The sequence below is a fragment of the Rana temporaria genome, chromosome 1 (genome assembly GCF_905171775.1).
Source record: "Rana temporaria chromosome 1, aRanTem1.1, whole genome shotgun sequence".
NCBI lineage: Eukaryota > Metazoa > Chordata > Amphibia > Anura > Ranidae > Rana > Rana temporaria.
The window spans coordinates 98,166,526-98,189,097 of NC_053489.1; the positions used below are offsets into that span (position 1 = coordinate 98,166,526).

General features: G+C 42.3%; 1 protein-coding gene and 1 long non-coding RNA gene across 3 annotated transcripts; one reads left to right on the forward strand and one right to left on the reverse strand.

The window, feature by feature from the left end:
- Positions 1-1,188: 1,188 nt before the first annotated feature.
- F2RL1 (F2R like trypsin receptor 1) lies at positions 1,189-22,572 on the reverse strand. Of its 2 annotated transcripts, XM_040341066.1 has the most exons (3): positions 22,392-22,572; positions 15,949-16,008; positions 1,189-2,514 (listed from the first exon to the last, which is right to left on the reverse strand). In XM_040341066.1, exons 1-3 carry the CDS (start codon positions 22,453-22,455, stop codon positions 1,418-1,420), a joined length of 1,221 nt encoding a protein of 406 aa, XP_040197000.1. In that variant the 5' UTR covers positions 22,456-22,572; the 3' UTR covers positions 1,189-1,417. The 2 variants fall into 2 exon arrangements, with proteins under 2 accessions (XP_040197000.1, XP_040197008.1); XM_040341074.1 differs by lacking the exon at positions 15,949-16,008.
- Positions 9,003-14,994, forward strand: LOC120929530. Its single transcript, XR_005747402.1, has 4 exons — positions 9,003-9,154; positions 10,210-10,229; positions 13,195-13,237; positions 14,957-14,994. It is a non-coding gene; the product is annotated as an uncharacterized LOC120929530 (long non-coding RNA).

Below are 22,572 nucleotides of genomic sequence, written 5' to 3' on the forward strand. Positions count from 1 at the left end.
CAAGGAAATCCCTACCAATATGTCTGTAAAGAACACAATTGACATTAACAGGCAGACTTTATTATGCCGCTGCTGCACATGGGTCTCTGTTAAAAACAAAGCATACAGTTGCAGCTCACACATACTTTTAATATACTACAGAACTGTCACTCATTGTTCCTATACTACTTTGTGATGGACATGGGTTGAGCACAAGTATATATCATGAATTCCTATGCTCAGTCCAGACTACAGATTTATCAATACCTAAAAGAGGGTGACCAGCCTGGAGCTTTGACCTTCAGGGCTTAGCTATACTTGTCCGTTTTAATGCAGTAAAAAACTTAAACGTTGCTGCATGAAAATGCATGTCAGTTTGAATTCCCTGTCTTTCCAATGTGGCTGGTTCTCACCCCTGTGTTGCTGCTTCGTGTAAAAAGACAGGGAAACTATAGGCCCATTCACACCTACACATGTGCATTACCATGCTCATTGCAAGCACACAAACAGTGAAAATGTTGCCTAAAGCTGCATACACACAGAATTTTCTGCAGACTTTAGGTTTTGGGAAATCTTAACACTTTCCAATTTGTATGCAATCAGGCAGGCCCTTGCACTACATGGTTTTGGTAAATCTAAAGAAAAGCAGACAAAAGTTCTATAGTGTGTATGGGGTCTTATAAAAACGTCATTGCTGACTTATTTCTACCACGACTGGTTCCTTTTAACTGAGAAGCAGATGGGGGGGCCTTCAAAACTTATCTTAAAATGCATGCCACTTCCTTACATTTCCTTTCCATGGCCATTAGTGAAATGAATGCTTCAAATGGAGGTTTGCCCAATATATTACTTTTCCTGCTCAGCTTAAAATTGTACATTTTAAAATTTCAGGGAACAATCCCCCCCCCCCCCCCCCCCAAGGTAAATCCAAGGAGCTCTTCATTGGCAGTAGAAAAGGCAACGCTAAGCAGTGAAGCACAGGTCAGAATTCTTTGAAGTGCTCCCATGGCCCTGTAACATAAAATTAAACCTTTATTCCCCCGTTTCAGAATAAATGCCACTAGGCATTTCAGAAGGGACTGAAAAAGTTTGTCTGTACTACATATGACAGAGAGACTTCTATCCTACAGTATCACAGCTAATGCTTCAGTAGGGCAAGCAGGGGCAGAGACGCTGAAAAGACTAGAAATGAATGACATTACTGCAAAGGAACATAAAGTGTCTTTACAAATATTCACAGAACACAGTTCCCAACACTTCCTACATTAGAAGTGAAAAAGTTATCGAAATGTGGATTTATCCTTTTTTCACAAATGTCCACATTTTCTGTGCTGGAAGAGCCAGCATCCTCACACAGCAAATAAATGGCATACATTTCCATAGGCTTCTAGACACAAGTCTTAGGTCCATTGACTCTTCGTTGTTATAAGAACATCACCTAGCAGGTACTGGTTTTTGTGTTGCTGGAGCTGGAGGTGTAGGTGTTCTTTCTGGAATACTTCATAGAGCTAAATGAGATCTGCATCCTTTCCACAGTCCTGACGCTTCTGCAGAGGAAAGTGTTCTTAACATTGTCTCTGAAGTCTTTGGACACAAAGTAGTAGACAAAGGGGTCGATACAGCTGTTCAGTGAGGAAAAGCACAGGGCCACAATATAGAAGGCGTAGGTGTCACCAACATGGTTCTCCTTAATAGTGGCAAAGTTCACCAGCAACAGAATGTTACTGGGCAAGAAACACACAAGACACATAATGAGCACAAGAATGATGAGCACAATGGCTTTCTTCCTCTTTTTACCAATGTTTTCATCTGTAATGGAAGCATTTAACGTTCTGATAATCACAACATAGGCCACAGTGATTAAGACTGCTGGGAAGAAGAAAAGCCCGATGGCAAGAGAGAGGAAGTAGTTGAACATGTCTGAGGCTAGAACACTGAGTGGCAGGACATCATGACATGTTGTGATATTAACATTGCTGACGTATACAGTTTGTTCAGCCAGATACAATGGAATGGTGCTGAGAAGAATGACCACCCATATTGTGGCCGAAACAATAAAGGCAAGTTTAGTCTTTTTCCGGGTGTGAGAAATGGGATTTACAATGACCCAGTACCGCTGAACGCTCAAACAGGTGATGAATAGGATTGAACAGTACATGTTCCCATAGAAAAATCCCACAAGGACTTTGCATAGGCCTTCCCCATAAATCCAGTTGTTGCCATTCAGGTGATAGGAAATCTTGAGTGGAATCCAGATGACAAACATCAAATCGGCCACTGCCAAGTTGGCCATATAGATCACAGCTGGGTGTTTCTTTTTGGTGCGGAAAAGAAAGACCCATAATGCAATGGCATTGCTGGGCAAACCAACTGCAAACACAATGATATACACCAAAGGAAGGAAGACTCTCGTTAAGCCACCCGTTAAAACTTTTTTGGCAAAGTCATCCACTGTATATCCATATTTGCCAGTAATATTGTCAAACGAGCCATCCTTGCCAATAAACCTTCGTCCTCCTTTGGTTGTATTTTGGCCTAAAAGATGGAGAAAAAAAAATTGAAATCATTAGGTTTAGCTCAAATCTTACACTATATAAAATGCATTTTATCAACATAACAAATTGAACGAACAACCTATAATGGGTGTACTTTCTGAATGCAGCAATGTTCATCGATGCAGATTTCTGTACATCCAGGACTGCAGTGCAAAGCTTAGACACAGCATAAAGTGTGTCAATTTATTTTTTCTTCTTTTAGTTTTGGATAGAGTTGGTACAGATTAGGACCCCAGCCAGGTTTTACTGCCATCTAGAATGCCATTAGGCCAGACTTGCCCTCACGTCCTGTCCTGCTGACAATTTCAGCAGATTGTAAATGAGGGAAACCTGCAACTTGTTGGATGTGCCACTGACATTTTTAATGGCAATCCAAATGCTTCCAACACGCACACTGTGTTTGCAAACCCAAACAGCATGGTAGAGCAGTATTTTGAGGTTTAGCATAATTACTAAAAGTCACACCTGCCGTACTTTTTTCCCCGTCCATAGGCGAGCAGGGCTCTCAGATTCCTACTGTATTAAATTGTATTGCAACAATACCATCTGCCCTCATGTTGTAAAGTGCTGCATAAACTGTTGGCGCTATATATAAATCCTGTATTAGAACAGGAACACAGACAAATAAAAATCTACTAAACATTAATTTCTGTGTAGTTGTTGTAGCCTTAGACACTCCAATCCTGCGGATAGCGTTTGACCAGATAAAAAAGCGAGGGCCCCAAATAACAGTAGAAACCTGACAGAGGTTCTAACTCTCCCCTAATCCAAAAACCAATGAGAACACACAAACACCCCAACCCGTCAACTAAATTAACAGGGTTAATCCTTTCCACAGCGGTTTCCTTTTATAGTCCCTTCTCAGTGCAAGATGTAGAACACATAACTCTAAAGCAGGCCAGACACTAAGCAATTTACAATTCAGAACCAGACAAATTGATCCATTTATGGCGAATAAGGCTTTATTCTCACCACAGTGTTCCGAAACACGGGCGGAATCTCCGTGATGCGCTTGCAATCCCCATTACTTTCAATGGCACCCCAATCGCAATTGATGCCCAAAGAATCGCGGTAAAAATTGCGCAAACAGAATCGTGTGATGCCTAAAAATTCTTTTGGATTCCGTTTGTGCAATTTTACTGCGATTCGTTGGGCAACAATCGCTGCAAAACCACAATCGCGGCCAGAATCGTACTGCAGCCGGCTCGCCCATCTTCTGTGAAAGGGACATGACTGAAAAAAGGTCTGCCAACCGACTCCTGTCAGCGCTGACAGTCCCCAGTCAGAACACAATAGAATAGCAGGAGAGAACTAGTGTGTAATAGATTTAAGCCATCAGAAGGGTTAAACTTCTTTAACTTGTTAGAAGTGACTTAAATACTGTCTATTATAAAAAAATAAAAAAAAAAAAGAAAAGAAAAGAAAAGAGCATACAATATTTCTCAATTAAAACAAAGAAAATGTCAATGCAACAAACAATTGAAACCGTCAGCTTTACCTAAAAGAAGAAAATAAAAAACAAACCAAACATTCTGTAAAGTCATTTGATGGGATTTTCAGAAGTATCCTACCGAGGAACGAACACACACACACACACACACACACACATTGTATAAATATTTCTCTAGACTATAGCAGTTGATTGTTAGTGACTCAAAGTCCTGGAATGAGAAGGGATATAGTCACGATGAAGGCTATGATGACAAGACAAGCGATGCAATGCGTGGGTGAGAACCCTCTGAACTTTCGATTACAGGAATAATCCCAAACTAGTCTGAGTCAGTATCAGTGAGAATCGTCTGACATTGGGAAATAATGTATAAAAACTTCATGTGTCTGCTGTGAAAACAATATAAACATGCCGTTTTATTTGTTGTAACACTGCTGTAAAATAATTTTTTATATAAACCAGAATATCCAGTTTATTGCAGGGAGGAGGAATCAGATTGGTCGTCCTGAAGCACCTCTATTACAGATGTTACACAAGGGCCATTGACAAGCAAAGTAAACACATGTGTGATGTATGGTGGAACATGCAAGCTATTTCTGTCTAGTTGCAGGCTTGTCACCAACCCCAATGTTTTTCTGAATCGCTAACCAGGAACAATATGCAGCATGGAAACTCAGAATAAAGGCAAAACTTTGATTTGAATACATATTCCAGTTGGATGGCTGGAAACCTTTGTATCAGCATGACAGCCAGGCAACTAGTATTTTCTAAATAGAAGAAAACCAATTCAGCAGCCTTCTTACTTTCCGAATACAGGTTATTTTGTAAAGGACTTCCTATGCTTTTAAATGCATCTTGTTTAAGTGCAATGTTATTTTGCCAGCACAAAAAAGTACAGTAGAATGTAATGGCTTTATTATGGACTTATGGGTCAAGTACCCAATACCACCATGTCTACTTCATCTACTGCACCTGCTCCTCAGCAACAGAGGAGCATACTGCAGGGGTGAGATAGGGTGGTAGGACAACAGGCTGGCAACTATCCAGGGGGTATTCCTTGTATCGGAGGAAGAGGGAGGGTAGAAGAGGTTGAGTGGTGTGCCTGTATATCAAGAATAATTTACAGGTGGGGGTAGAATGCATGTAGGTGGAACTTCATAGGGAAGCAGAAAGTGGGAAATAGTGGCCATATTTTACAGGCCCCCTAACCTAAAGCAAGAGTAGAAGTTGGCCCTCCTATCGCAGTTAGAAATGGCAGCAAGGCAGGGCAAAGTCATCAAAATGAGGGACTTCAACTATCCAGATGTTGACTGGGCAGAAGAGACAGCTCACTCATTAAAGGGCCGTCATTTCTTAAAATGTCTTACAGGACAACTTCATGTTCCAATTCCAATTGGTGGATTCCCAAACTAGAAATTATGTATTGCTAGATCTATTTATTACAAACACAGATCTGATCTCAGACGTGGAAATATGGGACAACCTGGGTTCTAGTGATCACACTATGATTACATTCAGCATAAATCATAGGAAAGGGAGGCATGAGGGTAGTACAACACCACTCAATTTCAAAACGAGCCAACTTTTCTAAACTGCGCTCAATACGAAGACATTACATGGGACCAAATCCTAGAAACATTGAACACCAAGGAAAAAAACCACACACACACACTAGTGCCTTAGCAACACAATAAATAAAGTTATCACCCAGTGCATTTCCATGGGCAATAAATACAGAAGAGCAAAGGTTAAGCCTAGGTGGCGAAACAACGTAAAAAGTCATAAGGAAAATTAATGGCGTTTAAGAAATATGAAGCCGAGGGGGTCATTGTCAGCATTCCAAACACTACAAAGAATCTAATCAAGGCAGAAAGAAAAGGAGAAAAAAAAGGGGGGGGGGGAGAGACTGAGATACATAAGCAGAGGAGAGCAAACAAAATTTCAATACATTTTTTAAATATATGAACAGTAAAAAAGCGAGGCAGAGCATATTGGCCACAAAGGATGATGAAGGAAAGTTGGCCACAGGAGGCAAGAAGGCAACTGTACTAAATGCTTTCTACGCATCAGTTTTTACACCGGAAAAGGAGGGGTATAACAACCACATCACAGGATGTAGTCCTGTGGCCAACATAAGCTCAAGTCCAGAAAAGACTGGAAAGCCTCAACACAAACAAACGACAGGATGGGTTACACCCAAGAGTCCTCAAAAAACTCAGGCTATGCCTAATCTTTATGGACAGCATACTGACAGCCGATTGGCGAAAAGCCCACGTGGTACCATTATTCAAAAAAAGGGCAGACACGTATTCCTGGAATCTACAGGACTGTCAATCTAACATCGATAATATGTAAATTGGATGGGATAATAAGGGACTATATCCAAGAATTTGCTTATAAAAACAGTATCAGTAGTAATCAGCATGGGTTTAACCCTTTCATGCCTAAGCCTATGTATGACATTTGGTGTTTACAAGTTAAAATCCATATTTTTGGCTAGAAAATTACTTAGAACCCCAGAATATTATATATATATATATATATATATATATATATATATATTTTAGCAGAGAATCTAGAGAATAAAATGGCGATTTTTGCAATATTTTATGTCATACGGTATTTGTGCGGCGGTGTTTTAAACACAACTTTTTGGGAAAAATTAACTTTCATGAATTTTAAAAAAATGAAAAAGTAAAATTAGCCCATTTTTTTTGCATAATGTGAAAGATGATGTTACGCCGAGTAAATAGATACCAAGCATGTCACGCTTTATAATTGCGACAAACTACGGTACCTAAAAATCTCCATAGGCGACACTTTAAACTTTTTTTACGGTTACCAGGTTAGAGTTACACAGTAGGTCTAGTGCTAGAATTATTGCTCTCGCTCTGACAATCGCGGCGATACCTCACGTGTGATTTGAACACCGTTTTCATATGCGGGCGCGACTTCCGTATGCGTTTTCTTTGCTGCGCAAGCTCGCGGGGACGCTTTAAAAAAAAAATTTTTTAGTTTTCTTATTTTTTTTTATAATATTAAATTGTGTTTTTTTTTTCTACATTTTGATCACCTTTTATTGCTGTCACAAGGAATGTAAACATCCCTTGTGACAGTAATAGGTGGTGACAGGTACTCTTTATGGAGGGATCAGGGGTCTAAAAGACCCCCCCGAGCCCTCCTTTGCACTTCAAAGTATTCAGATCGCCGAAAACGGCGATTCTGAATACTGTGTACTTTTTAAATCCAGGGCCATTGACAGCTGAGAAACCCGGAAGTGACGTCATGACGCCGCTTCCGTGGTTTCAATGCGGAGACTGAATCAAAGCCGTTTACGGCTTAGTGTCAGTCTCCGCCTGGACACAGAACACGGCGGATGGAGGGTCGGGTCTCCCGGTGGGACCGGAGGCCCGGTCAGAGCGGCGAGAGGCGGGGGATGTCCCCTCCCGCTCCTCCGGCATAACAACCGAGCGGCTTTTAGCTGCATCGGTTGTTATGTTTGAATAGCCGATCGCCGGCTCTAAACAACAGTACCGGGATGATGCCTGTGGCTGCAGGCATCATCCCGGTATAACCCCCGAAAGCCGAGAACGCATATATGCGTTGCGTCGGCGTGAAAGGGTTAAGAAGGGTTGTTCTTGCCAAACCAATCTGTTAACATTCTATGAGTAAGTGAGCTGCTATGTGGATAAAGGTAGGCCTGTGGATGTGGAGTATCTGGATTATCTGGATTTTGCAAAAGCATGCGATACAATTCCTAACACAATCTACAAACCAAGGTCTGTAGGCATGGATAATAGGGTTTCTTTATGGATAGAAAATTGGTTACAGGGTTGCATCAAAAGGGTGGTGATAAATAACGTGTCTTTGACAGGTATCCTTTCCCACTTATGGGAGTCCAGGCCACGAACAGTGATGCAACAGCAGGGCTCTGTCCTCCTCCGGCCGCCAGGCCAGTAGGAGAGAGGAGCAGGCTTCGCACATGTGCAGTAGGGTTTCCAGCGTGAAGCCGAAAGGCTACACTGCCGGGTTCCCTCAGCCACAATGGCGGCGGCAGAACCAGACAGCTGATGGAAACAACAGCTGCGGGTGCCGACATTGATGGACTCCAGGACAGGCAAGTGTCCATTTACTAAAAGCCAGCAGCTGCAGTATGTGTAGCTGCTGGCTTTTATTAAAAAAAAAAAAAAAAAAAAACTTTAAGGTCATCACAGAGGACAAGGGGCCACTCTTTAGGTCAATGAATTTTTTCCCCCTACTGTAGCAAATTGGATCATGCTTTGCTGGGGTCTTTCGCCTTATGGATTTTATTAGATCCCCGGCAGCTCTGCTTTTAATTCACCAGCATGCCACATGTATTTAGTGCCAAAACTGCAACTACGATGGGCTGCAGGGTGAATTCACCAAGAGATAAATGGTGCATTCATTTTTTTGGCTGAATATAACTCATACAATATTTTGGGGTTTTCATGACATTTAGCACTTAAAGCCAGTGTGACTTAACTTTTGTTACACCAGGAGAAAAAGATCGTTCATTAAAAAAAAAAAAAAAAAAAAAAAAATTCTTTTGCTTTTTTCAAACCTTAAAGTGATATTAAAGGTCTTTAAAAAAAAAAAAAAAAAAAAAAAAAATCATGTCATACTTGCCTCCACTGTGCAGTTCGTTTTGCACAGAGTGGCCCTGATCTGGGGTCCCACAGTGGCTCTACTCACATTAGATAACCCCCTCTTCTCCCGAGGGGGTTACCTTGCGGGCGTGCTTCTGTCATACACTCTGTGTCCATAGACGCCGAGTGTATGACTCGGCCCGAGTCATTGGATTAGATTAGCAGCGGGAGACCATGGCTGAGCGGCTATAAAATCTATCCAATGAATCGAAGGGAACCCGTGGAGAGAGCGACATGAGATCACGCCCATGGAAAATGCAATGTGCTTTTTCACTGAGGTTTAAGGTGAAAACACAGAGGTTCACAACCCCTTTAAAATCAGAACTTCACCGGGGGGGGGGGATTGGTGTTCTGCTTGTTTGCATTCCCCCCCCTTTCATATTTGACAGGTACCTGCTCCCACTTCTGGGTGACCTGCCAGGATGATCATAAGGCTTCACTGCCGGTATCCCTTACCCAACAGCCAGCGCCTGTACATGAAACCGACTGAAGATATGGTTCAGGTGAGGACAACGCTGGATCCCTGGACAGGCAAGTGTCCTTATATTAAAAGTCAACAGTGTTTGTATTTGCTGGCTTTTTGGGGAAGACTGGAGCTCCTCTTTAAGGCCTTGTTTACAAGCATTCTCACTACATGATTTTGACATGGTGATTTTCATGCGAATGTGTGTGTCACATTCACTTGAATGGGTTGCAGTTTTTGGACATATATAGGCTCCTGATCCTTTTGGGTAGCAAGCTTCACACGATTTGTGAAGGTGCAGTTTGTCGCGTGAGAATGACGGCAGAATCGCATTGCATTTGGGTGCCATTGAAAGATAATGGCAACAAAAACACGTGCAGCGCGCTGTACTGCGATTGCCACATGATTTGGGTTATGGGCAGAATTGCAGAGATTCTGCCTGCAATCCCAAATTGCTTGATGTGAACTGGGTCCAACTACAGAAAGAAGACACACAGACATATCAAAAATATTCTTGGTGTGCCTTCATTCACACAATGATCGCCTTCTAGTGAAATGTTTCACTTTATATTTCAGAGCGAAGGACATAAAAGTACACAATGTAGCAATGTGAAAATGTTAACTTACTGGCCAATGCAGAGTTCCCTTCTACAATGCCTGTACCATGAGATAAATAATGAATGTATATTGTGTTTAGTGAATTGCCTTGAATGATTTATCCATTTTTTCTTACAGTATTTACCTCACATTTTTTATGAATTTGTAGTATTATTACCAATTTGATATTTTACTTTGATGAGCCGACTCTTATTACTGCAGGCCATATTTCAAAAAACACACACACACACTATAATTGTTTGAGAATCACCTAAACACATTTCTTACCTTCCCTTTATTTATTTTTTACCACTGCAATTTGTTTTCCTTTACTTCCCCCATTAGGAATTGTTTATTAGGGATTTTACGGTCTGACTTCTACTGCTTATTATGACTTTATTTTCTCTTAGGGACCAATTATGTAATTTCTCATTACAGATCCTTTGTTTAAGACAATCATGCTGTGTGTCAATTTGTATCTTTTGTTCTGTTTTACAGGGGACTGCAGTGACCTCAAGGTGTTAATTACAGTGAATTCAGGTAGATAAAGATATAAACATTGCTGAAGTACAGATATTAGTAATTCGGGAATATTTCTAGTCATTTGTTACCCATATGTCCAGAGATGAAGTGCATGATCCATTAGAACAGCAAACAAGTACAATGCTGATAAGGGGTAGGAGCCGACACTGTGCCCCCCAGGGACAGGACCGGTCTGGTACAGCAAGTATCAGGAGAACCGTTTCTGACAATCTTACTAAAAAGGAGCGAGTTAGTGTCAGTTATGTCCGATTTCTAAAGAATGTGTCAAAACACAAACACAATGGAAAATAAATAAGATTTTCCAGTTTTATTTTTGAACCTTTTCAAGTTATTGGCCTAGAAATGCAGTATGCATAGCAGGAAAGTCAGAAGTCCTTAAAGCAGTTGTAAACCCTCAATGTTTTTCACCCCAATGCATTCTATGTATTAAGGTTAAAAAAAAAAAAACAAAAAAAAAAAATAATTTATATATATATATATATATATATATATATATATATATATATATATATATATATATATATATATATATATATATATATATATATATATATATATATATATATATATATATATATATATATATATATATATATATATATATATATATATATATATATATATATATATATATATATATATATATATATATATAGTGCTGCAGCTGCCCTTTTTTTCTTACCTGAACCCATCCGTTCCAGACACCGTCTCCATCCTCATTGGATAGATTTATAGCAGCAGGAGCCAGGGACACGAGAGCAGGGCCCGAGTCATGCTGTCTGCGTCAATGGATGTAGCAGCAGGTCTGGGGGGGGTGAAGTGTGCCCGCATGGGTGCCCCCAGGGAAAAATCGGCTTACCGTGGGGGCACCAGACAAGGAGGAGCCAGGAGCACCGCTGAGGCATCCCAGAATAAGAGGATCCAGGCTGCTTTGTGCAAAACCCTTGCACAAAGCAGGTAAGCAACATGTTTCTTGTTAAAAACAAAAAAAAACCCATTTACAATCACTTTAACTGCATATAATTACAAGGTACTGAGGGACTGACGGTTTGCACAACAACCAGGCAACTGGACTCAGATTATAGCGGTCAGATTAATAAAAACTAAAATATATTCTGAAAGGTTGTTGCGAATCAGTGCAGTTTGCCTATAAACCCCCCCCCCCCCTCTTCAAATTGTAGACACTTTCCTAACAAAGACACCTTTATTACCAGGTTTTACAAGGAAGCAAAAGGCTGGTTTACAATGAAAGACTTCTACCATAGCTCTCCCATGACCTATGGTAACTTTAGAGCTGTCAATGGGCCAGCTATACCAACCACAGCGCCCGATATTAATGAACACACAAGTGTAGTTATAAATGACAAGGGCCCACCGATTCCTCCTGTATTGAATTGTAACATAACTAGTGTCTGCACTCATGTATAAAACTCTGCAAGCAATCACTCTCATACACACACACACACATTTATTTATTTATTTTTATATATATATATATATATATATATATATATATATATATATATATATATATATATATATATATATATATATATATATATATATATATATATATATATATATATATATATATATATATATATATATATATATATATACACACACACACACACACACACACACACACACACTGTAAACAGGACTTGAGCTCATCAATCCATAATGTAGATGATGGTCATTTACTACTACTTTATGGTGCACAGTCTCAAGAGAAAATCAAAAGAAAATCCAAACAACCAGCACTGCAATACTTGTAATATAGAAGGGTGCATGGGCTAAAGGCCCAATAAGTATAATCCTATACATGCATACTGAAAAACGGCACATGTGTACTCTTCCATGTTCAACAGAAGCTGGTCTGTCGACCTGTTTCCGTCAAACAGTCATGTCCGAAAACCAGCATTTGATCAGCACTTCTAGCCTGTCAGAATACAATAGAGCAGCAGGAGACCCCTGCATCAATCTTGTTTGTGTTGATGTGAGGACCTGTCAGTTTTTTTCCGTTCAACTCACTGGTTTAAAAAAAAAAAAAAAAAAAAAAAAAAGTACATGTATACTCTCAGCTTAACCCCTTCCCACCGATTTAATACATGTGGCCCCATGTCGCACAGCATGCTCCCAGCACAGAAAGAGCCCCAAGACTTGCACTAAAAATCGGGACCTGGAACTCCTGGTCACTTGATCACTGTGGTAGCCTCTGATTGGCTACCACAGTAATCAGTCACTGTAAAGCCCGCCCCCTGTGTTTCCCATTGTGAATGGCGAGGAAAAAAGATACAATGTACACTAGATTACACTCTCCAAAGCTCCAAGTCCTGTGTCTTTCTGCTGCTCCGTTATCGGCATGATAACTTCTGACAAATTCTCAGACAAAGGAGATAAATGCCGCTTAAAAAAAAAATAAAAAAAAAATAAAAAAATAAAAGTGTCGGGGAGGAAATTTGGAGACAAATAAGCAGAGAGCTTGTCTATTCACAATACATCTAAGTTTCTTCCTGCCTCTGCCTATGTGGGGGGTAGGGTTGCCACCTCATCCCTTTAAAACCGAACACATATTAATTACACAGGTTCTGTGGCTAATTAAGATGGTAATTAGACTCATTTGGTGCCTTACCTGCATTAAATTAGCCTCAGAACCTGTGTAATTCATATGTGTTCTGTTTTAAAGGGATGAGGTGGCAACCCTAGTGGGGGGGGGGGGGTGTACGACTTTCCTCCAATCAGCTCTCACAGTATATGCCAAGAATCCCCTCCCACTGCTGAAAGAGTAAGTAAAAATTCTAACACAATGTGCACTTTCTAAAGAATATTCCATCTATCTATATCTCTGTATCATCTGAGGCCGTTTACTTCACTGGGCATAGGAGAAGTTTTACCATGGGGGAGCCACTTGAAAACTTTTTTTTTTTTTACCCTTAGGCATAAAAAGGGGTTACAAGGACATCGAAGGCTTCGTTTTCAGGTAAGTGGCACATAATGGGCTAGTATACACTTTTACTTTGCAGGTGAATAAAAGAGGAAGTAAAACCCACCGGAGCTTACTTCCACTTTAGTAACATTGCTTTTACAGAGTTTGGCATATAAACCAATGCCATGTGTGCAACTAATCCTTGATAACTGCTAGGGTTGTCCCGATACCACTTTTTTTACAAGTACCGATACTTTTTTTCAAGTACTCGCCGATACCGAATACCGATACTTTTTTTAAATGTGTCCCCAAATGCAGCCATGTCCCCCCACAGATGCAGCCATGTCCCCCCCCCCCCATATGCAGCCATGTCCCCCCCCCCATATCTCCCCCCCTATATCCAGCCATGTCCCCCCCCCCCCCATATGCAGCCATGTCCCCCCCCCATATCTCCCCCCCTATATCCAGCCATGTCCCCCCCCCCCATATGCAGCCATGTCCCCCCCCCATATCTCCCCCCCTATATCCAGCCATGTCTCCCCTCCCATATCCAGCATCCCGCAGCATCCCCGCTGCCGCCGACTGGTTAATACGCGCGAGGAACATTACAGCTTTCATTTGAATAGCTGTAATGATTCGCGCTGCGTATAGACACTCCCCCTTGCTCAGGATTGGACAGTTCACTCGAGCAAGTGGGAGTGTCTATACGCGGCGCGAATCATTACAGCTATTCAAATGAAAGCTGTAATGTTCCCCGCCCGTATTACCCAGTCGGCGGTAGCGGTGATGCGGCGGGATGCAGCGTAACGGCGGCGGGATGCGGCGACGGTGCAAGTATTCTATTTCGGTATCGGGGGTATTTGCGGGAGTACAAGTACTCCCGCAAATACTCCGAATCGGTCCCGATACTAGTATCGGGACAACCCTAATAACCGCTACAAGAATGACACTAAACAATATCCTTGTTTTCCCAAACAAACTATACAGACTACCCAATGGTCCTTTAATCCATTTTTCATTAACCACTTAATGACCGCCTCCTGCATATATACGTCAGCAGAATGGCACGGCTGGGCAGATGTACGTACAGGTACGTCCGTTACATCTACCCAGCTGTGGGGAGCGCGCCCGCGACCCAGTCCGAAGCTACGGGACCCGATCGTCCCCGGAGCTGAAGAACGGGGAGAGCCGCGTGTAAACACGGTTTCCCCGTGCTTCACTGTGGCGGCTGCATCGATTGTATCTTCCTATAAAGGGGATGACACGATCGATTACGTCACTCCTACAGCCACACCCCCCTACAGTTGTAAACACACACTAGGTGAAACGTAACTCCTTCAGCGCCCCCTGTGGTTAACTCCCAAACTGCAACTGTCATTTCCACAATAAACAATGCATTTCAAATGCATTTTTTGCTGTGAAAATGACAATGGTCCCAAAAATGTATCTAAATTGTCCGAAGTGTCCGCCATAATGTCGCAGTCACGGAAAAAAACAAAACGCTGATCGCCGCCATTAGTAGTAAAAAATAAATAATTAATAAAAATGCAATAAAACTATCCCCCTATTTTGTAAACACTATAAATTTTGCGCAAACCAACCGATAAACGCTTATTGCGATTTTTTTTACCAAAAATATGTAGAAGAATACGTATCGGCCTAAACTGAGGAAAAAAAAAAAGATTTTTATATATTTTTGGGGGATATTTATTATAGCAAAAAGTCAAAAATATTGCACTTTTTTCAAAATTGTCGCTCTATTTTTGTTTATAGCGCAAAAAATAAAAACCGCAGAGGTGATCAAACACCACCAAAAGACAGCTCCATTTGTGGAAAAAAAAAAAAGGACGACAATTTTGTTTGGAAGCCACGTCGCACGACCGTGCAATTGTCACTTAAAGCGTCGCAGTGCCAAATCGCAAAAAGGGGCCTGGTCCTTTACCTGCATTTTGGTCCGGATCTTAAGTGGTTAAATGGTTTCTCACTGAATGTTCCTACTTTCTTGTAACATCCTCTGTGAGCTCCCAAACTTTTCCTCTCACTTCTGTTTGGTTACAGCTAAGGTGCACTACTCATTCCAGTCAAGTACACTGCTCAATGCACACTACACATCCCATAGTACATAGCCCATCAAGAGAAGGTGGCTATGTTCTTACATACAGTGAGACTACAGAGAATGAACTAAACCACCCTCCAACAGGAAGTCAGATCACAGCAGAAAAAAAACAAAGGAATTGGGAGATGACAGAGGGCAAAGGGGTCTTTATGTTAAGAATGAGGCTCCATGCACAAGTCGCACGACTGAGTAGTGGTTGCGACTTCTTGTCCCTCCGCAAAGTCGGACCCATTGTTTCATGTAAAACATTCAGGTACGAATGCAACTTTTGAGGATTAACATTGAAGTCTATGGCCTCCAAGTTGCATGAAAGTCAGACCAAAGTAGTGCATGAAGTCGCTGCAACTTTAAGTTGCACATATATGAACAGTCACCATTGGAAAACATGGGGTACAACTTGTCATAAGACTCCAAAGTCACATGACTAGTCGCACAAGTGTGGAGAGTGTAAATGACCACTATGGGAATGAAAGCCTTTAGCCGTTCTGCCCCCCCCAACTTCGGAACACCCTGCCATCTGACATTCACAACATTGATTTCCTACCCATCTGCAAATCACATCTCAAAAATGCATCTTCTTAAACTAGCATACTCCGACTTCATAGATTTGTTTTTGTAATTTAATGGTTATGTAATGTATTTTATTTACTTAGTTTTTGTTGCTTTGTCGTTGTCTCCGTAAGATGACCTTGGGTGTTCTGAAAGGCACCTATAAACAAAAATTATTATTTTGACTTTTATTTTTTAGTTTATTATCACACTCAGGGAAAAGATCAAATGATTTTGTAAGGACACTGACTTAGGTGTTGGGAAATATAGGCAATACACTACAGACAGGAAGGTCATATGCAGGACGGTTATTTAATTTATGTAATCAAGTCACCAATTAGAAGAGCTAAGAACAGAACATCCTGCTATATTACATAAACCAACTAGGCACGTGGAACTGCATTGATTGCTTCATAGATTTTACAAGTTATGCAATGTCCAGCATCAGAAGATAAAAACCATATACAATAATAAATGACAACAAAAACCATGTGAAATTTGAAGAGTTCAATAGAAAACATGGAAATTTCAACCACGTTGACGTTTCAACATTTTCTAACTGCATATAAGCATCACAATGAGATGTAAATGATTTGACATGCTTGGTACCATGATGACATAATATAGATCCACCAGGGAAGCCAACAATCTAAAAAAGGTACAACTACACATATACAAACACTATAAGCAATTTTTTCTTTTTTTTTTTTTCTTTTAAGAGTGTTCCTATTAACGTTTTTTTAAATTTAGGGGGAAATCCGTTTATTTCGAAAATAAACTCCACACATACAGTGTAACAGCTGTACAAATACATTTGCATACTCTGGTAATAAAAGGTTGAATTTCATGCCACTACGTGCCAATAGAGAGCAGAGGTCAGAGAGCACAGCATTTCCTGAGGAGCCAGAAACTCAGCACTGACCGGAGCACAGAGTATACCTTAAAAAATAAAAAAAAGGGTATTTCTCATCCTGTGACGCATTTGGAAATAAGTAGACTCATTATGTTCTTGCTGAATGAAGACTATAATCTGGAGTAATAGCAGTTACTAACTGAGGATCATCGGTGTTTTCTGACAAAACAATGCTCTATTTTTCCACTGGATGAAGCCACACAAATATATACAGCATTCCCATAACGACGCACTACACCTCCACGTCATTTACAGTCAATGGGCACATGAAGTGGCCTGTAGTGAGAGAGTCATCTGAAAACCAGCTGACCATACATAGTCAGATCTTATTCTGAAAAAAAAACACTGAACTCCCACTTCCTACTGGACTCAACATTACTACCCCTTACCACAATAATTTGGAGAACTATGTAAAAGTGCTGGGGAACCAACAATAATACAATGGTCACCTTTTATCCATGTGATATTAATACGATCCACTATTAAGGGTCTCTCTAAAGCTGGCCATAAATGAATATCATCCGGATCAGTAAGGACTGGCCCAATTAATCTATGGCCATTCCTGCTTGAGAGAAGTCAATCTAATGACAAACTTTTCTCGAGACAACTTTTTGGAAAAATTTCCTTTGATCAACATTGCAGCGCTGATCAGCGTATTCTGACAGTGGAGGAGTCCCGATGTCAGAACACAATAGCTCAGAGGTAAAGATTCCTCCATCCACCTTGAATGTGTGAATAGGGGGGAAAAAAACCGCTCACAAGCCATCTACAGTCAGCTTAACTCAGTGGTTCTCAACCTTCTAGTGCCGTGACCCCTTGATAGGGGTCCCCACAACTTGGAAAATCTTAACAATAAAATTATTTTCGTAGCGTGGGTTGTCAGCACCCTAGGCAAGACAAGTAATTTGCACCCCCCAAACCCACGGACATTTTGCAATCCCTTCCACTCGTACAGTATTAAAACCCCTATGGTACATTTTAGGATGTACAACTCTTTCTCTTTGTTCTTCTTTCTCTTTTATCTCTCTTCATTCAATTTTTTTTTCCCCCATCCCTCTCCAGCTGTCTTTGTTATTTTTCTCCCTTTTCCTTCATCCTGCTCTTTTCCTCTATATTCCATGTATTCTCTAATTGTATTACTTCTCTTGCTCCTTGGTGGGGGGGGGGGGGGGGGGATGAGTGGCAGTGCTGGCGGGGAATTTGGATGAGTGGCAATGCTGATCAGTCAAAAAAGCTGGGAGAGAGGATTGGGCTTCAGGAACAGCCCAGGATGTGGGGACCCCTCGCAAATCCTCATTCGACCCCCAGGTTGAGAACCACTGGCTTAACTGAAAAAGTGTTGCCCAATTAGCTAGAGTTCAGACCCATTCACAGCATTAATTTGCAGCAACATCGCACTAAAAATCACATGAAAACCCATCACCATTATACCATCACCATTATAAAGTATGGAAGTGTCCTTATCACTAATCAGAGGATGGTGTTTCCAGTTTGCTGCATCTTGTGTGCTTTTCTAAATACGCATGTTACATTACAGTCAATGGAAAACAGCAGCTCCCAGCCCACTAATACTTACCTGACCCTCTTCTTGATCCAGTGATGTGCATGAGAGTAGCAGCTCGCCTGGGTCTCCCTCCTCATTGGCTCCTGCTGCGGTCAATCACAGGTAGTGAGTCAATGAGAAGAGACTAGGGGGCAGGGTCAAGCCACACTCTATGTAAATGGGTAATCCCTTCGCGACAGCAAGCCTGCTTAAGTGCCTGAATTGTAAAAGACTTGCTACTGGGGGTACTCAGTGGGGTGGGTAATGAGGAGCCAGGACTGCTGGTGGGGGGGGACCCCAAAAAAAAAAAAAAAAAAAAAAAAAAAAAAGGAAGAGGATCGGGATTGCTCTGTGCAAAACCATGACACAGAGCAGGTATAACATGTTTGTTTTTTTGTTTTTTTAAATGAGAACCTTGAGCCTAGGTTCACACTGCTGCGAATTCAAAATCGCGGTAAAATGCGCGATTTTACCGCGATTTTGCCGCGATTTCGGCCGCAATTTAATGTAAATCGCGGCCCGAAATCGCAAAAAGTAGTACAGGAACTACTTTTTGAAATCGCAGATGCGGCGTCGCACTGATTAGGACAGTGCCATTGCCGACAATTGCCGCCGATTTGAGATGCGATTTGACATGTGAAATCGCATCTCAAATCGTACCCAGTGTGAACCAGGGCTGAAAGACACTTAAATGCATTTTTTTTAATCACATCCGTATTTCCAACACATACAGACATGTACCTTGAAATGAGGACAGGTAATGACGAAAAAGAAAACGCTTGTAAAACGCAAGCAAATCCAGTGTGCATTACATTTAAATGCAGCATGGTAACACACTAAAAATGCATTAAAGCGGTTCTCCACCCTAAAGTGGAGTCCCGCTGATCGGAACCCTCCCCCCCTCCGGTGTCACATTTGACACCTTTCAGGGGGGAGGGGGGTGCAGATACCTGTCTAAAGACAGGTATTTGCACCCACTTCCGGCCCGGCATTCACGGGCAAAAGACGGGCATTCCGTCACTTCCCGTCACCCCCCCCCCAGTTGTGTGCTGGGAACACTCGGCTCCCAGCACACGGCGGGCGCGACTTGCGCATGCGCCGCAGGGAACCGGGCAGTGAAGCCGCAGCGCTTCACTGCCTGGTTCCCTCAGCGTGGATGGCGGGGGGAGCAGCAGAGAGACGAGCGATCACTCGTCCTCTCCTGCGATAGGCGCTGGACTCCAGGACAGGTAAGTGTCCTAATATTAAAAGTCAGCAGCTGCAGTATTTGTATCTGCTGGCTTTTAATATTGTTTTCCCATGGCACATCTGCTTTAAATGTTTTGAGGAAAACACATAAACGCTGTTTAATGTGATAGTGTGAATGGGTGCCAAGTTTAGGCTCACACTTGTGCGCCATATTGTGGCTACAACAGCCCATTCAAATGATACATGAGCAACGCTGGCATTTTGCCAATGAATAGATGGTGCCATTAAGATTAAAAGGCACATCTAAGGGTAGCACGCTTTGCCTGCAGGTCAGAAACATGTGCAATTACAAACACATTGCCAACCTGCACATATGTGAACCCAGCCTAGGTTTTTATTTGTTAAAGTCCATTGAGGGCACCAAGGGTGACAACGCAGCAGAAATTACCCCCGGTTACAGGAAGTGCAAAATCAACAAATCTCCTGGCAGGCTCATAGCCTAATAAAATGTAGAAATATAGACCTGTGCTGGTCTCTGAAAGCGGCACAGGCGCGGCTGACAGGAATTCAGGACACAATACTTGTGTTTTTTTTTTTAAAAACAGCTGAATTGGCAAACCAGAGTGCTCGTCTTGCAGTTGCGGTGTGGCCGCTTTCACTTGAATGGGTCAAACACGGCAGTGGCAATGCCAAACGTGACAGTGGGAATCATTTCTGAGGTGCTGTCGCGTTTGGCATTACAGCTGCCATACCGCAACTGCAAGACAAACACTACAGTGAGTCAATTCAGCGGACAAAGGGAAAAAATAAAACACACCACACATTCAGAAAGTGCTAGTACTGTGTACTGAATGCCTGTCAGCCACGCCTAAGCTGCTCTCTGAAAAAAGAGAACCGTTGTGGATCGCTATTCTACAAGACTACACATGCTAGGAAAAGAAAGAATACATTACTATACAATTCTGTCGTATGAGAATTTTTGTAACTTCTTCATTATTGATATGGAAACTAGCATGCAAAAAAAAAAACAATAGATGATCATTCGTCCGATAATCTCATTGTGTGTAGCAGGCAGGGGGGAGACTGACAACTCATGGGGCCACACAGTGTATGTATGTATGTATGTATGTATGTATGTATGTATGTATGTATGTATGTATGTATGTATATATATATATATATATATATATATATATATATATATATATATATATATATATATATATACACACACACACACACACACACACACACACACACACACACTGTAAGGCCCCTTTCACACGGGGTGGATCAGTAATGATCCGCCCCGTGAACCACCGCTTGCTCAGCGGGGATCGCTTTGTTGATCCCCGCTGAGCCTGCGGGTGACAGGGCGGTCCCTGCACACTGGGTCTTTTCTCCGCTCTCCCCTATGGGGGGGGGGGGGGATCAGATGAACACGGACCGTCTGTCCATGTTCACCCGATCCGATAGACGGATGTAAAAGTAGGTTTTTCCTCCGTCACACTTTGGCGGATCGGAGCGGGTCGGATGTCAGCGTTGGCTCCATAGAGGAGCACGGAGCGCCCGTTCAGGTCCGCCTAAAAAACTGGCAGGCGGACCTGAACGGGCCACCCGTGTGAAAGAGCCCTAAAGGTACTGGAGAGGCGGGGCAGCTGTAATCTTGGAAAAAAAAATAAAAAAAAAAAAGATTACATACTGTCCCAAATGAGGCTGGCAACACTGATGGGGCCCTCAGGCAGTGCCCGAATGGTCAGTCCACCCCTGGTAGCAGGCTTAAAGTGTCTCAGGCTTTTACCTATAGGTAGTGTAAATATCACCTAGATGTACACAGTTTAGGAGATATTTACTGTACATTCTCTGAAGGAACGGCCGCCCATGCCAATCCTTCAACGCCCTGACCGGCGGGAGTGACGTCATCAAGGCCCCGGACAGTCCGTGAACCTGGAACCAAGTCGGGTGAAGATGGAAGCAGCTCTGACATCTCGGGGACTGGGAGGGCTTTGTTTTAAGGCAAGTTTAACAGAATGTGCAATGCATACTAGCACATTACCTTGCAGGGTCTAAAAATAAAATAAAAAAAATTCCAGGAGTTTATAACCGCTTTATGAGATCATGGCCGCAGCATGTGTACAATTCCATCACACAGCTTTGTGGCTTAAGACATGTCAAATCGCATCTCAAATCGTACCAATGTGAACCAAGGGTCAAGGATGGATAGTGAGGGCTGAGTCCCACCGGAAGGAGTGCGTTCCATTTTTGACATCTCATGAACGTTAATTGGCTGCCAAATGTAGCGGAATGAGGGAAAAGGTACAAAAAAGGCACAAATTCCAAAGATCAGTCCAAACCTTTATAATACTACAGTACTGGGCCGCTCGTGGCCTCAGACTCGCTGTGTATGTTAGAAGCACCTGGGGTGCCATTAAAAATGAACATGTGTGGGACAAACACAGAGCTAATGGAAAAAATAAATAAAAAAGAAGAAAAAACAAACTAAAAACAAAACAAAACAAAAAACAAAACGTCCAGACTGGGTGGACTACTCGGTGGTTCTGTTGTCACTTTTCTAGGTTTCTAAAGACATCTGAAATGTGGATGTTAATTCACTTTCCGCGTCCTCATGTTAACTGGCCCTAAAGCCGCCTATTTTACCCCCCCAAGTGTAATCAATCCCTGGAGGCAAACAGTCCTCATTATAGGGCCCCCTACAGGGAGGTCATTGTCTGCTCATATACCTGGAACAAGCCATGACATTGTATCAATGCCCCCCTCCAGGTGTGTTCCAGGAAGTCACACTTATTTCCCCTCCCCCGCTCTCTCCTGTCCCTATGAGAGGCATGCTGAGCCTTGTGGTTCCCCAGCAGTAAAAGTCCACAGTCCAGGCAGCACTTACCAGTCACAGCTAGAACGCAGACAGACAACAGCACAGCCCCGCACAGGAGCCCCGGGCCCCTCATAGCGGACAGAACACCGACAAACTCCTCACTGATAACTCCGCCGGCGGAATGCTACTGCGAACTCACTCCGCACCGTGATACTCCGCCGCCTGACGTCACCGGCCCCGGGTACGCCCC

What these genes read in the sequence shown, in the direction of transcription:
- F2RL1 (XM_040341066.1), bottom strand. Translation starts at nt 22,455, where the DNA reads ATGAGGGGCCCGGGGCTCCTGTGCGGGGCTGTGCTGTTGTCTGTCTGC. An exon ending in CTGCGTTCTAGCTGTGACTG is followed by an intron (nt 16,009 to 22,391) that starts GTAAGTGCTGCC and finishes TTTTGTTTATAG; the next exon opens with GTGCCTTTCAGAACACCCAA. An exon ending in GACAAAGCAACAAAAACTAA is followed by an intron (nt 2,515 to 15,948) that starts GTAAATAAAATA and finishes TCCATCTTTTAG; the next exon opens with GCCAAAATACAACCAAAGGA.